This window comes from Platalea leucorodia (assembly GCF_965183815.1).
Source record: "Platalea leucorodia genome assembly, chromosome: 24".
Taxonomy (NCBI): Eukaryota; Metazoa; Chordata; class Aves; order Pelecaniformes; family Threskiornithidae; genus Platalea; species Platalea leucorodia.
The window spans coordinates 3,216,602-3,231,875 of record NC_138846.1 but is presented as its reverse complement, the minus strand read 5'-3'; the positions used below and the strand labels follow the sequence as shown (position 1 = coordinate 3,231,875).

General features: G+C 68.7%; 2 protein-coding genes across 3 annotated transcripts in view; one reads left to right on the top strand and one right to left on the bottom strand.

Moving 5' to 3' along the window:
* Nucleotides 1-107: 107 nt before the first annotated feature.
* On the top strand, nucleotides 108-9,110 carry CELF3 (CUGBP Elav-like family member 3). Its single transcript, XM_082333020.1, has 13 exons — nucleotides 108-298; nucleotides 2,093-2,175; nucleotides 3,630-3,678; nucleotides 3,941-4,069; nucleotides 4,328-4,407; nucleotides 4,787-4,930; nucleotides 5,374-5,512; nucleotides 5,954-6,103; nucleotides 6,172-6,237; nucleotides 6,763-6,861; nucleotides 7,265-7,408; nucleotides 7,715-7,847; nucleotides 7,942-9,110. Exons 1-12 carry the CDS (start codon nucleotides 154-156, stop codon nucleotides 7,840-7,842), a joined length of 1,356 nt encoding a protein of 451 aa, XP_082189146.1. The 5' UTR covers nucleotides 108-153; the 3' UTR covers nucleotides 7,843-7,847; nucleotides 7,942-9,110.
* A 163-nt stretch (nucleotides 9,111-9,273) lies between these two features.
* The window catches only part of SNX27 (sorting nexin 27), a 34,515-nt gene continuing 28,514 nt past the window's right edge, over nucleotides 9,274-15,274 (bottom strand). For both annotated transcript variants that reach the window (XM_082333142.1, XM_082333143.1), the window contains one exon: nucleotides 9,274-11,354. In XM_082333142.1, coding sequence (XP_082189268.1) covers nucleotides 11,307-11,354 — 48 coding nt within the window. In that variant the 3' untranslated portion in view covers nucleotides 9,274-11,306. The remainder of the gene's footprint in view (nucleotides 11,355-15,274) is intronic.

Below are 15,274 nucleotides of genomic sequence, written 5' to 3'. Positions count from 1 at the left end.
CGGGCACCGGCTACCGGCTACCGGGAGCCGCTCCAGCGGCCGAGCCCCGGCGGCGGGAGCGGCGCCGGCACCGGCACCGGCGGCAGCGGGAGCGGGAGCCGCAGCGAGCGCCGGGAGCGGCCCCGGGGCCCGGTTCCCCCCCCCGGCGGCCCCATGAAGGAGCCCGACGCCATCAAACTCTTCGTGGGGCAAATCCCGCGGCACCTGGAGGAGCGGGACCTCAAGCCCATCTTCGAGCAGTTCGGCAAGATCTACGAGCTCACCGTCATCAAGGACAAGTACACCGGCATGCACAAAGGTACGGGCCGGCACCGCCACCGGGACCGGCACCGGGACCGGCACCGGCACCGGGAACGGCACCGGCACCGGGAACGGGCGGCGGGAACGGGCGGCGGGAGCTGGGTGCAGCCGCAGGCCCCGGGAACGGCCCCATGTACAGCCCCCAGCACCGGGAACGGCCCCATGTACAGCCCCCAGCCCCGGGAACAGCCCCGGGTACAGCCACCGGCCCCGGGAACAGCCCCGGGTACAGCCACCGGCACCGGCAACAGCCCCCGGCCCCGGGAACAGCCCCACGTACGGCATCAGGCACAGCCCCCCGCACAGCTCCCGGTACCGGGCACAGCCCCACGCACAGCCGGAGGCCCCGAGCACCACCCCACAGCTCAGCCTACAGCCGCAGGCCCGGGGTACAGCCCCAGTACAGCCCCAGTACAGCCCCAGTACAGCCCCGGGCACCCCAGCCCCGGCCCGGGGCTGGTTTAGCCCCAGGCAGCGGGTACAGCCCCCGTCGGGTGTTGGGGTGCTGCGGGTGTTGGGTGTATGAGGGTGCTGCGGGTGTTGGGTGGCAGTTGTGCGGCCGCGGGTGCTGGGGCTGTTGTGCTGGTGGAGGCTGCGCGGGCGTTCGGTGTGGGGTGTTGTGTCCGGGTGTTGGGTGGGTGGGGGTGTTGTGTCCGGGTGTTGGGTGGGTGGGGGTGTTGTGTCCGGGTGTTGCGTGGGTGCGCTGTGGGTGTTTTGCGCAGGTGATGCCCGGCTGTGCGGGTGCGGGGGGTGGCCGTGAGCGGCTGTGCCGGCGCAGGGTGTTGTGTGGGTGGGTGTTTGCGGTGCCGGGTGACGGGTGTGGGCTGTGGCTGTGACGGCTGCGGGGGGGGAGAGGGGGGGTGCCGGGGGGGGGCGCGGTGGTCGTGCGCGGGTGTGCGGCGGCTGGAGGGGTGTAGCGGCTGTGGGGTGTGCGAGAGGGGTCTGTCCAAGGCAGGGACCCCCCCAATGCCTGACCCCCTCCCCGGCAGCGGGGGTCCCTGCAGCCCCCGGCACCGGCTGCGCCCCGGGACGGCGGGGGGAGGCCGCAGGCCCGGGGTGACGGGAGCGGGGGGGGTCGGGGCCGCTGCCCCTGGGGACCGTGACCCCGGGCTGGCGGGGGACACGGGGGCACTGCCCCCCCCAGCTGCCCCGGGCCTGGGGACCGTGGGGGACCCGTCCCTGTGCCCTGCCGGGGCCCAGGCAGAGCCCAAGGTCCCCGGGGTGGCAGCGCCCCGAAAGGGGGGCCTGGGTGCTATAGGGGAGGCTGGGTGCTATAGGGGGGCCTGGGTGCTATAGGGGAGGCTGGGTGCTATAGGGGGAGTGGGTGCTGTATGGGGACATGGGGTCTGGGTGCTATAGGGGATCTGGGTGCCATATGGGGACATGGGATAGGGGTGCTATAGGGGGTCTGAGTGCTATACGGGGACATGGGTGCTGTATGGGGACGTGGGCTCTGAATGCTATATGGGGATGTGGGTGCTATAGGGGATCTGGGTGCTATATGGGGATGTGAGTACTGTATGGGGACATGGGATAGGGGTGCTAGATGGGGTCTGGGTGCTATAGGGGGGTTCTAGGTGCTATATGGGCTCTGGGTGCTATATGGGGATGTGGGTGCTGTATGGGGACATGGGATAGGGGTGCTATAGGGGGGCTCTGGGTGCTGTGCGGGGCCGTGGGCTCTGGGTGCTGCAGGGGCTCTGGGTGCCGCAGGGGCTGCGGGTGCCGTGCGGGGCCGTGGGCTGCGGGTGCGGGGGTCCCGCGCCCCCCCACGCCCCCGTCTCTCCCCCAGGATGCGCCTTCCTGACCTACTGCGCCCGCGAGTCGGCCCTGAAGGCGCAGAGCGCCCTGCACGAGCAGAAAACCCTCCCGGGGGTGAGTGGGGGCGCGGGGACCCCCGTGCCGGGACCCCCCACACCGGGACCCCCCCTTGGGAGGACCCAGGCGCCCGGGACCCCACCTTGGGGGGGGGGCACCCCACGAACATCTGCCGGGGGGGTTATAAATAGCGGGCGGGTGCCGCGTCGCCTGGAGACGGGCGCTAACGAAGGCCTGGCGCTAACGAAGGCCTGGCGCTAACGAAGGCCTGGCGCTAACGCAGCGTTGCCAGGCGAGCGGCGGGCGCGGGGCAGCTGAGCTAACAAAGCCGGGGGGGGGGGCACCCCAGCGGGGGTGCGGGGGGTCCCAGCACCCAGCCCCCCCCCGTACCCCCCCCCCCCCGTGGGCGCCGGGGGACCCGGGTGGCCGAGGCCTCGTGGGGCCGGTTCGGGGGGTCCCGGGGGGGGGCGGTTTGGGGGTCCCCGGGCAGGGGGGCAGGAGGGTCCGTGCCCCCCCCGCCGGGCCGCGCGTGTCCCGCCGGCCCCGGGGGAGATTTGGCTTCGCCGGGATAATCCGGGGATTTGGGGGCCGTAAATCCCGGGGGGGATTTGCGGGGGGGGATTAGGGGCGGCACCGCCCCGACAGCTGCCCCCGCCGCCCCGGGCCCCCGCACCCCGCGGCCGCGGCCGGGGGTGATGCTGGGGGTCCCGGGGCCCCTCGGGGGCCTGGGCGCCCGGTGCCCCCCCCCCCCCCGCGCCCCCCCCGCCCCGGCCGGGGCTGATCCCGGCCCCGGGGGGGATTAGGGGGGATTAGAGCCCCCCGGGGGGGCATTTCCAGCACCATCTGGGGCGGGGGGGCTGCGGCCACCTTCGCTTTCGGCGGGGAAAGGGGCGGCCGGGGTCAGCCGGGGCTGGGGCCGCCCCCCGCAGCCCCCCCCCATGGGGCAGGGCCCCCCCAGCCCCCTGGGACGGGGCCCGGCCCCCCCCCCCCCCATCCCCCCGGCCCGGCCCCGCGCGGGGCGGGGTCACGGCAGGCCCGGGGGTCCCCCCCTTCCCCGGCCCCCCCCAATCTCCCCCCCCCATCCCCGTCATTGTTTATAGCGAGCGCTGATGATGTCAGCGGCGTTGCCAGGCAACGGGGATGGGTAAATTGGGGATGAGTAGGCGGTTGCCATAGAGCATATTCTGCCGTTGCCATGGTTACCGGGCATCTGTGCCCTCCCCCCCCCCGGTCTCTGGGGGTTACGGGGCTGGGGGGGGCGGGGGTGGGTTCATCCCCCCCTAATTAACGGCGGGGGGGTGGGCGCTCATTAGCGCATCTTTGGGGCCCCTCGGCCCCCCCCATGGCGGTCGCCGCGGCACCCGTTGCCGGGTAACGGGATGCAGGGCCGGGGTTGCCATGGCGACGGGAGCATCTTTGGGGTGCTGGGGGGGGTGGATCCGCGCGGGGGGTGCCCGGCCGGTTCTGCCGGGGGGGGGCTGTGTCCCCATGCCCCCCTCTGTCCCCCCCAGATGAACCGGCCCATCCAGGTGAAGCCGGCGGACAGTGAGAGCCGAGGAGGTACCCGCACCCCGAGACCCCGCACCCCCGTCCCCACCCCCGTGTCCCCAAACCGCCCCCCTGCCCCCCCCAGCCCCAGGACGGGTGACGCCGGGTTGGTGTCCCCATCCCTGTCCCATCCCGGGGGTCTGTCCCCAGGGCGGGGTGTCCCTGTCCCTGTTCCCCGGGGGGGGTCCCCTTTCCCGGGGGTCCCAGCCCATCACGGTGTCCCGGGGGGGGGTCCCCACGCCGGTGTCCCCGTGCCACCCCGCTGTCCCCGCAGAGGACCGCAAGCTCTTCGTGGGGATGCTGAGCAAGCAGCAGGCGGACGAGGACGTGCGCAAGATGTTCGAGCCCTTCGGCACCATCGACGAGTGCACGGTGCTGCGCGGCCCCGACGGCACCAGCAAAGGTGGGGGGCTGGGGGGGCTCCGGGGGTGGGGAGGGGGGAGCCGGGCGGCAGGGACGGGGTTAAGAGGGTCCATGGGGGGGCTGCAGAGGGGGTGGGGGGTCCACAGGGCGTGGAGGGGGCTCAGGGCACCCCGCACGGTGGCCCTTGTCCCCGTCCCCAGGCACCCTGGTCGGGGGCCCTGGGTGCCACGGGGGGGTGGCGCTGGGGGGAGGGTGGGTGCCCCCCGTCCCCGTGCCAGCGCTGAGCTGCCGTCCCCAGGCTGCGCCTTCGTCAAGTTCCAGAGCCACGCGGAGGCCCAGGCCGCCATCGCCGCCCTCCACGGGAGCCGCACCCTGCCGGTGAGACGGGCGCCGCCGGGCGCACCACCGTCCTCATCACCTTCATCCCCATCAGCACCCTCATCGTCACCCTCGCCACCAGCCTCACCGCCGTCCCCATCCCCGTCACCAGCCCCATCATCGTCCCCACCGCCATCATCCCCATCACCACCCTCATCACCGTGCCCACCATCGTCCCCAGCACTGTCCCCACCATCGTCCCCGCCATTGTGCCTTCATCATCCCCGCCATCATCCCCGCCATCATCCCTTCATTGTCCCCGCCATCATCCCCACCACCCCGGTCACCGTCCCCACCCTGTTGCACCCTGGGGGTCCCTGCAGCCCAGCGTGGGTGGCCGCCCCCCCGGGTGACGGCGCGGTGCCGTGTCCCCTCCCAGGGCGCCTCCTCCAGCCTGGTGGTGAAGTTTGCGGACACGGAGAAGGAGCGGGGCCTGCGGCGGATGCAGCAGGTCGCCAGCCAGCTGGGCATGTTCAGCCCCATCGCCCTCCAGTTCGGGGCCTACAGCGCCTACACGCAGGCGGTAGGGTGGGCACGGGGCGCCGAGGGGGGCCGGGGTGGGCATGGGGGGTGTTGGATCCCCCGGGGTCCAGCATGAGATCGTTGGGGTGCTGGGTGCCTGGTGACGGACCCCCTTGATTGTGGATGGGGACGCTGGGTGCTGGGTGCCCGGTGATGGACACTGGGAGGTGATGGACCCCGTGGTCCCGACCGGGGGCCCTGGGGTGACAGGGAGCCGGAGGGCGATGGACCCCACAGTCCAGGCTGGGGGCACTGGGCGGTGGGCGTGGGGAGCTGATGGAGCCCATGGCCCAGGGCGGTGGCACTGGGCGATGAATGTTGGGGTGACAGCTATGGTGGAGCTCCACGGCCCGGGACGGCGGCACTGGGGTCTCCCTGGGCGCGGTGGGGCTCGCTGCCCCGGGAGGGGACCCTGGTGCCCGGTGCCAGGCGCTGTCCCCGCAGCTGATGCAGCAGCAGGCGGCCCTGGTGGCCGCCCACTCGGCCTACCTCAGCCCCATGGCCACCATGGCCGTCCAGATGCAGCACATGGGCACAGTCAACCCCAACGGGCTCATCGCCACCCCCCTGCCCCCCTCCTCAGGTAGGTGGCACCTGGCACGGGGGGACGGGGACGCCGGCGACGGGGACACCCGGGAATGGGAGACACCGGGGATGTCCAGGGATGGGGGACGTGGCGGGAGATGGGGCACCCAAGGGTGGGGACAGGAGAGTGGCACTGGGGCTGGGGACATCAGGATGGGGGCAACGGGAACAGAGGCGTGGGGACACGGCGGGGACACAGGGGCAGCAAGGAGGGGGGGGACAAGGGAGGCAGTGGGAGATGGGGGCACCAGGGAGCGGGGACGCCCGGGGATGGGGCAGGCGGCTCTGGGGATGAAGACGCGGCGGTGGCACCGCGGGCTGGAGACACCCGGGTTGGGGACCCTGGGGAGGGGGACACGGATGGACGGGGGGGACAGGGGCACGCGGGGCCGGAGGGCGAGGAGGCGCCGCCGCGGGGGTGACGCGGGTGTCCCCGCAGGAACCAGCACGCCGCCGGCCATGGCCGCCACGCCGGTGCCCGCCATCGCGGCCCCGCTGAGCGTCAACGGCTACAGCCCGGTGCCGGCGCAGCCCGCGGGACCCCCCGCCCCCGAGGCCGTCTACGCCGGCGGGGTCCCCCCCTTCCCAGGTGCCCGCCGCCCCCCCCCCGCGCCCCCGCCGCCCCCCGCCCCCCCTAACGGCCCCCTCTGCCCCCAGCCCAGAGCCCCGCCGCCCCCGGGGACCCCCTGCAGCAAGCCTACGCCGGCATGCAGCACTACACAGGTCTGGCCCTGGGGAACTGGGGGGCACTGCACGGCACTGGTGGGTGCTGGGAGGGCAATGGGAGGCACTGGGGGGGACATGCATGGTACTGGGGGTACTGGGAGGGTACTGGGAGGCCATTGCATGGCACTGGTGGGTGCGGGGAGGGCAATGGGAGGCACTTGGGGGGACATACATGGTACTGGGGGCACTGGGGGGGCATTGCATGGCACTGGGAGGGTACTGGGAGGGCATTGCATGGCACTGGTGGGTACTGGGAGGCACTGGAGGGGCATTGCACGGCACTGGGAGGGTACTGGGTGGGAACTGGAGGCATCTGGGAGAGACTGGGGGGGCATTGATTAGTACTGGAGGGCACTGGGGGACTGCAGCATGGCACTGGGGGACACTTGGGGCACTGGGGGGACACTGGAAGGCTGGGATGGGCACTGGGGGGCACTGGGAAGGGCTGGGCTGGGGGTGCCGGGGGAGGGGGGGTGCCTGTCCCCCCCCCGGTGCCGGGCTGACCCCCTCTCGCCCCCGCAGCCGCCTACCCGGCAGCCTACGGGCTGGTGAGCCCGGCCTTCGCCCCCCCGGGGCCCCTGCTCGCCCCCCCGCCCCCCCCGCAGCAGCAGCAGCGTGAAGGTGAGCACGGCCCGGGACCCCCCCAGGGACCCCCAGGGACCCTCCCCGGGACGCCCCCCCGTCCCCCGGGACCCCAGGGACCCTCCCCAGGGCGCTGGGCTTGGGCTGCCCCGTGCCGCGGGGGTGGGACGCCCAGGGCACGGGGGGCTGGAGGTGCCCCCGGGGGTGTTGGGGTCCCCCCCAGCGGGGTTTGGGGGTGCCCCAAGGGGAGGGGGGGTTGGGACTGAGGGTGCCCATGGGGCTGTGGGTGCAGGGTTTCGGGGTGCCCGGGGGGGGGGTCGGGGGTCAGGGTCCCTGCGGGTGCACGGGGCTGGGTTTTGGGTGCCCACGGGCGCACGGGGCCGGGTGTGGGGGCGCGGGGCCAGTGCCCCCCGTGCCCGCTGTGACGCCGCTCCCTCCGCAGGCCCCGAGGGCTGTAACATCTTCATCTACCACCTGCCCCAGGAGTTCGCCGACACCGAGATCCTGCAGATGTTCCTGCCCTTCGGCAACGTCATCTCCGCCAAGGTCTTCGTGGACCGCGCCACCAACCAGAGCAAGTGCTTCGGTAGGGCCACCGCCGCCTGGGGACGGCGGGGATGGGGGCACCGCGGCCAGGGCGTGGGGACACCGCGGCCCCGGCCTGGGGACACCATGGCCAGGGACGCCACAGCTGGGGACACCATGGCTGAGGACACCGCAGCTGGGGACTCCGTGGCCAGGGCTTGGGGACACCATGGCCAGGGCTTGGGGACATCACACCAGGTGCCGCGGGGCCACCTTGCCCCATGGCAGAGCCCCCCCGGGGTGGGGGGGCAGAGGCAGGGGAGGCTTGTGGCCACCGCCGTCCCTGATGTCCCCGCCGTCCCCGCAGGCTTCGTGAGCTTTGACAACCCGGCCAGCGCCCAGGCGGCCATCCAGGCCATGAACGGCTTCCAGATCGGGATGAAGCGCCTCAAGGTGCAGCTCAAGAGGCCCAAAGATGCCAACCGGCCGTACTGAGCCCGGTGAGCCCCCCCCCGGCACCCCGGCACCCCCGGCCCTTGGCCGGGAGCCCCCCCAGCTCTGCTTAACGCCCCCGTCTCTCTCCCCCCGCCCCAGGTCTGGAGGCTCTGGCGCAGCACCCCCGGGTGCCCCCCATCGCAGAGCAGCCCCCCCGCAGTGGTGCCCGCAGGGGGCTCGGTCCTGCTGGGGGGGGGACACAGACCCCCACGTGCTCAGGAAGGATGGACCCCCCCCCTCCAGGACCGATCCGGGCCCCTTGTCCGTCCCAGCCCGGGCAGGGCTGGGTGGGCCCTGGGTGCCAGCACCCCCAGCAGCCGGGTCCAATCTGCCCTGGGGGGGCACCCACCCCCCCGGACCCCCCGCTCCCCGCAGGGCCCTGCCCCCCCCGGGGGGACCCTGCTTGGAGCTTTTTTCTCACCAAACAGGACCAAAACCAGCTCCAAGCTGGGGAGGGGGGGTCCCGCCGAGAGGGGGCCACCCCGCGGCTGGGGGTACCAGCCCCGGCACCGCCACCCCTCCCGGGTCCCCGGGTGGCCGTGCCAGGGCGCAGCGGGACCCCCTCCCCGACACACACTGCCACCCCGCTTTGCCCCCCCACCCTGCCTCAGTTTCCCCCTCCCCCTTGCCCGCGGGCACCGCCGGACGCTGTACGGACACGGAGCAGCCGGAATTGGGATGCTCCGACGCTGGGATGCTCCGACGTGGTGACGCGCCCGGTGCTGCACGTGGCCGGCGTGGCTGTGCCGCCGACGCACCGGGTGCTGGATGGACACGGAGCGGCCCAAGCCGGGACGCGCCGGGCACAAACCAGCCAAATCTGGGAGACGGGCACGGCCGGCATCGGCACGCCGGGAGCCGCAGGGACCTGGAGCAGCCGAAGCGGGGACGCGCCACCGGCAGCTGGACGGACGCGGGGACGCGCCGGGCGGACACGACGCCTCCGGCTCTGCCTGGACCCACAGCGGCCAAACCCGGGGTGCGCCGGGCACCCACCAGCCAAAAGGGCGCCGTGCCCAGCGCTGGCCGGCCCCGCAGCCGCCCCACGGCGACGGTGCCCCGGCCCCCCCGGCCCCACGTTTACGCCCGCCGCTCCCCGCTGTAAATAAGGTGGTGGGGGCGCGGGGCCGGGTCTCTCTCTCTCTCTTCCCCCCCCTTTTGGGGGGTTTGGTACCTGCTGAGTTGATTTAGGGGGTGGGACGGGGTGGGGGGCACGGGGCCGTTAGCGGGGGGGACGCAGACCCCCGGGAGTTGACGTCCGCGGTTGAGACGCCGCCGCTTAACTTATTTGCTATTTATTGCGGTTACTTTGGATAATTTAATTTTTTTTCTCTTTTTTTTTTTTTTCTTTTTTTTCTGTCTAAATAAAATAAGTTAAAAAAACCAATAAAGCTCAAAGGCGACTCTGAAGCATCCCCAACCCCGGGGCGGGGGGAGCGGGGCAGGCTCGGCCCCAGCGCCCGCGGGGAAGGAGCACGGCCACGGTTCCCAGTAGTTTCATCAATAAATCAATTTATTTAAAAGAATATGTTACAATTAATTACACTAAGTGACTTTACCAAACAACCGGCGTGGTTAGACCGAGGAATGAGACACCGGGAGCAGCTGGGGGAGGGGGGGTTTTTTTTCTTCTTTTTGTGTTTTTTTTTTTTTTTGTCGTTTTCTTCACATTTCTGAGTCACAAATAAAAAATACAAGATACTGCAGTGAAAAGACAATTAGAGTTCTCTCAAATAAATTAAAGAGGATGTGGATGGCAGCGAAATCGGGGCGCGGGGGACGTTGCAGCGGCTCCGGCTCGAGCAGGGTCACGGGCGGGATTATTGCTGAGACCTGCTGCGCTCGTGCCGCCGCTGAGCCGGGCGCCGGGGCTCTGCCGGGGCGGCGAGGACGGGGTCCCCGCGCCTCTCCCGAACCCCGGGGCCCGCCAGCGGCGCGGGGCTCCCGAGGACAACGGCCCCGGGGAGGGCGAGGGACGCAGCCGAGCGCAAAGCCAATTACTCTGGCGCTGGGCTAATTAATTCCCTGCTCGCGGCCTTCGCTCTCTCCCGGCAGCCCCGGCCGAGGAAGCAGGAGGATCCCCTGCACCGGCCGGGAATTCGACCGCAAACCCAGGGGAGGCCGGGGACACGCGTGGCTGGGGACACGCGTGGCACGGCGGACGGGGCAGGCGTGGGACGGCGTCTCCCCCGCTGGGTTTTAAATCGATTTTTTCCTCATTCGCCCCAGGCAGCCCTGGAGAGGGACCAGAGCCGGGGTCGCGGCACCCCGGCCCCGTCCTCGCCGCGTGGCTTCTCCCGACCTCTCCCCAGCAGGCGAGGGGGGATAAACCCCTTCCCCAAACCGGGGCAGCAAGGGGAAACCACCGCGCTAAGCAAGCCACGGCCTTTTCCGCTCGGCATCGCCTCCCTCCCACCCCACGGGGCCGGGGGCCGGCGGCGTTGCCGCGATGCTCGCCCCCGCTCCGCACGTGCGCGCGTTCCTCGGGGGGGGCAGCAGCAGGACCAGCATCCCCCCAATGTCCCCAGCCCCAAGGCTCGCGGGGGGAGCTACACAGAACCTGCTCAAAAGCAGGGAAAGCAGCTTTTCTACCTTATTTCTCCTCCTCGGCACTGCTCGGCCCCGAGCCGCGGGCAGGTCGCTCGCCGCCGTGGCTGAAGCCGGACGGTTTTCGCTCTCCCATCTCCTCCGAAACGCCCGAGGGTCTGGGAGCACCGCGGGGACGCGCCGGCGGCGCGGGGACGGATCCTGCGACCCGCGAGATGCCGTCCCGGCTCCCGGCGTCCCCCGCGCTCGCTCAAAGCCCGGCGAAAACACCCAGAACCAAAGCGAAACACAGGAGCAAAAAGCAAGTCAAGAGCGTGTAAACGTGTAGAGGTCCTTGTGCCAGGAGAGGTATTTCCCTGTAGCGGTGCTTCTTTGTTTGTAGGTTTTTTTTTTCCTTTTTTTTCCTGTTTTTTTTTTCTCTAAAGTTAGTTTTTAAAAAACCACGATGGGCTGGGAGGAGAGATGCGTGTAAAAACGCAAGCTTAAAAAAGGTACTGCCACCGATATGAAATTTTAAAAGAAATATATATATGTATATACGTGCACGGTATTTGTATATATAGCTTTTTAGGGGTGGTTGGTGGGGTTTTTCTTTTTTTTTTACATACATATATACGTCTGAACAGTGCAAATGGATGACGTTTCTAGTTCCAGTTGTAAAAAATAAAAGCACAGTCCATCCTCTGGAACAGGGCCCGAGCGGGAGGAGGAGCCGGCGCACCCGGGCGTTCCTCTGCCATCCAGCACTGTTTCCCCCTCTTTTCTCGGCCGAGCTCGCCATTTATCCTAGTTGCTTAAATCCATAAACATGAAGTTCACAAAATGGTATTATTATTAATAATATTTAGTTTAAGGGCTTTAATACAATAACAATTTTAAGTGTTAATGGGGGGGTTACGTTCTTCCGCGAGGAGGGGCTAAGTGGCCGCGTCCCTCTGCTGTGACCTGACCATCTGAAAGATGTTCTGAAAGAGAAGAAGAAGGAGGTTAAGAGCGCGGTGCCGCTGGGGAAGGGCCGGGCTCGGCTCCCGCCGCGCTCCCCCGCAGCCCCGCGAGCGCGGAAGGGCCCGGACTCGGGGGGTCCGTCCCTGGACGGGGATTTGCCGCGGCCCTGACCGAGCAGCAGCTTTTGGGAAGGCGGCCTGGGGCAGCCACCCGCCGGGTCAAGCCCGGCCAGGAGCATCCTGCGGCCCTCCTCCTCCGGGCCGGCGCTGGCCCCAGGTGGGAGAAGAGCCCAGAAGGGGAGGGATGGCCCCGCTGCCTCCGCACGTCCCTGCTGCGCGCTCCCGCGTCCCCTGGGCGGGACCCCCCTCCGCCGCCGGCCTCAGGGCTGCTGAAGCACCCCCGGCCGTGCAGAAACCCCACCGCCAGCCCCGCTGCTGTCCCACGGGGTTTCGCCGCTCTACCCTGCGGTATCTCAGCACGCAGCAGCCCCGCGATGATTTAACCAGCCCGCTCTGCCCGCCGCCGCGTCGCGCCGGGCCCCTCCTGGCTGCCTCCGGCCTCCCAGCGACACCTCCAGCCAGCCAGGACTGGAGCGGTCCCAGCGGACGCCGGGATGCCATGGGGACGCCGCGGGGACGCGCCGCGCACGAGGACGCCCGTGGCGGTCGGGGCAGTCCCCTGAGCGAAGGGTAGCTCAGGGACAGGGAGGAGGCGAGGGTTGGGGCGCACCAGGGACCCCCGGCCCCAGGGAGCCGCGGCGCTTGCTGGGAGCCCTCGGTCCGCAGCCCCGCCGCTCTCCGGCACCAGCCAACCCTCCCGGTGCACCCGGGGCCGCGCCAGCAGAGGAGAAGGCCAGCAACGCCCCGCAGGAAAGCGGCTCAGCCCGACGGCTGGGGCTCGAGCAGGAGATTAAAGGAGGGCAGGAAGGAGGCCAGGAGCAGCCCTGGGAATTGCACGGATCCCCCCTGGAAGCCCCGTTCCCTCCCGGCTCCACAAGCATCCCGCTCTCTAGAAAAGGCCCAGAGGCTGCAAATAACCCAAATTACGCTTGCAAGAGCTAACCCACGGCGAGCAGCAGCTCGGCCGGCACGGAAGGAGGATGGAGCTGTTTCCCTGTGTGGCCCCTGCCCCGGCGTGGCCGCGGCGGGCACTGGTGACTGCCCCCCGCCCCGCGGCACCGTCTCCGTCCCACGACTTCACCCACGAGGTCTGAGCCACCCCGACGTCCCCAAACAGAGCTGTCACCTGCAGCAAGCCAGCCTCAGCCTCCACGGAGCTGCGCACACCCCAGCCTCCCGAGAAGGGGCACAAGAGGGCCACCGCGTCCCCTCGGCGCCCGGCCCGAGCAGCGGGGACCACGAGGGTCCCACGAAGAGCTGGGCTTTTATTTCTCGGCGAGACGACAGATCGGCTAAGCCTCAAACCTGCTCTTCCTGAGCGCACCCAGCGTTATCGGCCAGCATCTGCGGTCTGGGAGGCAAGTCAGCAGTTTACAGAGCACTAAATATATCTGTAAAGTATCTGCCAAATTCCATCAATCTTTTTATTTTACACTGGGGAGAGAAAATTACCAAGTGACCGGTCAGAAACAGTCCTGATCGGGAATCGACCCTCCCTCGCCTAACGCTGGTGGTGGGATCGGCAGGAACAGGCAGCATTCGGGGGGACGCCCCGTGCCCCAGAGGGAGTTTTGGGAGCTGCGGCCGCGATCCCCGAAGCAGGCCCCAGGGAGCCATCCCCCGGGAGCCGCAGCCAAGGGCTTCTCCCGTTCCACCAAGAGAAATCATGCAGATGCGTACAAATTGAATGGGAGAAAAATCTATTTCCCCAGCAGGGAAGTAATGGGATGTTTAGTACTGAGGAGCAACCGATTTAAGAGGGAAGGAAAAGCAATTCCCCTGGTTTCCATCTCCAGATCCATTATCGCGGCCCCAGGAAGAGGCGATGCTCAGCAAGCGCCGCCAGCCGCTCCCTGACGAGCCCTCGAGCGGCGGCCCCGGCAGGAAGCAGAACCGAGCCCGGCGCAACCCGCAGCCGGTTCCTGCGCCCGCGCGAGCCGGGCTGGCGCACGAGCCGCGGCCGCTCGGCTCCCATGGCTCCCCGTGGCTGGATGGGTGCCGGGGCTGCAGCGAGGCCTGGGGAGGGGGGAACGCGGTGGCAGAGGCTGCTCCTTGCAGCTTTTGCTGCATTCAAAGGCCGCAGCGCAAAGCCCGGAGCCTGGTGTGCAGCTCGCCCCTCGGCACGGCTGTGCCGATCGCAACAACTCCTCCCAGGGCGGCCCGCTGGCCTCACCGCCGCCGCCTCCTCCCTGGAGGGAAACCGGTTCCCTTGCTGCTGGGGATGAGCAAGGGACAAGTTTTAAGCAGTCCCTGGGAGCCGGCAGCTCCGGGCGCAGCTCTCCCGCTGCCCCCCGCTCTCCGGCCTCGCCCACCAGCTCCCCCGCTCAGCGAGGCCGTTCCTTTCCTCGGTCTCTTCCTGGGGTCTCGCCCGGAGCGACGAAAGGGGAGCGAAGCCCCTGCATGGCCAAGGCGAGCCGCGGCCGTTTCTGCCGAGCCGCCCCGCTCACCCGCGAGCAAATCCCTCTCGGCGTCGCCAGGCTTTGTAGAGAAGACATCAAACACCCGCTTTTATTTTTGAAGGGGCAACACAGGAACAGACGCGTGACTGCACACAAACCCTTTGCCTCTTTCTCAAATACGCCCCGCGCAGCGCACGCTCGGTGTTTTGGGACCGGAGGGTTTACCCCAGCGTGATCGCGGGGAGCGTTATCATGCAGAATCTGTTTGGCAGAGGAAGCATTACACAGGGCGGGAGGCTCCCACACCCCCGCCTTTCACGGCTCTTTCCTGAACGGGTGACACATCCCAAACCGTCTGCTACAGCTTTCTGTTCAGTCAGACAGGGGCTCTTGCCCTCTTTGATGTCCAACGCTTTCTAGCCAACACAACACAACTCCTACCCGAAAGAGGCGCCTACCAGTACCGCTGGGGTTAACAACTTTCAGCCTCACTACACACAACAGCACTTTCTCTCTCACAAGTTAAATAACCTGCAGCTATTTCCGACGCCTGAGCAAAGAAGTAAAATTTGAAGTGGGAGTACGGCAAAGCGCTGGGTCCCCGGTGGCCGAACGGCACGTCCGCGTGCCCGTGGGGGATGCTACGAGCCCCCGGCTTGCAGAGAGGCTGCAGCTCCCGGCACACAGAGCCGTGCCGGGGCACCGCAGCGTTCGGCGGCTCTCTGCAAGCCTTGTCTGTGCCCACGCTAAGGCAAAGGTGCCGGGATAAAAGCCTACAAGGGGATATCCTAGAGACAGGCAGGCAACATCCAAGGATGCTTCCCAGTACATCTTGAAGCAATTTAAAGCGTTTAGCTTTAAATCCTGTCCGGGCTGAATGCGAAAACGGCCGGGCAGAGAGCAGCAGGAGGAGAGAGGCACCACAACACGAGTGCTCTTGCTCCCTGCTATTACAGCAGCGCTGCAAACGGCATTTTTCAATCCCTAAGGGTCTTTGCTCCGCCACTGCAGAACAACAAGAGAGAGAAACCACAAGCCACTAGCCCGCGGCTTGCGGGATCAAGTCTTTGGTCCTTTAAAAGGAGCGCAGAGCCAAAGCGTTTGTCCCCTTTGCAACTGCGCCCCTTCCCTCTCCTCCGGGGAGGCGAAGGGAGCCGCGGCTCGGACCTCAGCCCTCAGCTGGCGTCCTGTTTCGGGTCATCCAAAGATTGGCAGAGTCCAGGAGACGGGCAAGTCGGGATCACGTGTTTCTATCGTCAGGAGAGAGGCCTTTAAGTGCAAAGCCATCTCTATCCCATGAAAAGCAGCAGCAGGGTATTTTACTTTGTGGGCTCCCTCCAAGGAGGAGCCGCTACGAAAGGAGACCGTCCTGCGCTAACAGGAACCGGAGCGGAGAAGCAGGAGAGACGCTCCATCCGCAGC

Bases quoted from the DNA above. Each gene is read 5' to 3' on its own strand.
- CELF3 (XM_082333020.1), top strand. From the start codon at position 154: ATGAAGGAGCCCGACGCCATCAAACTCTTCGTGGGGCAAATCCCGCGG. The intron at 299-2,092 runs GTACGGGCCGGC...TCTCTCCCCCAG, and splicing joins GTACACCGGCATGCACAAAG to GATGCGCCTTCCTGACCTAC. The intron at 4,408-4,786 runs GTGAGACGGGCG...GTCCCCTCCCAG, and splicing joins ACGGGAGCCGCACCCTGCCG to GGCGCCTCCTCCAGCCTGGT.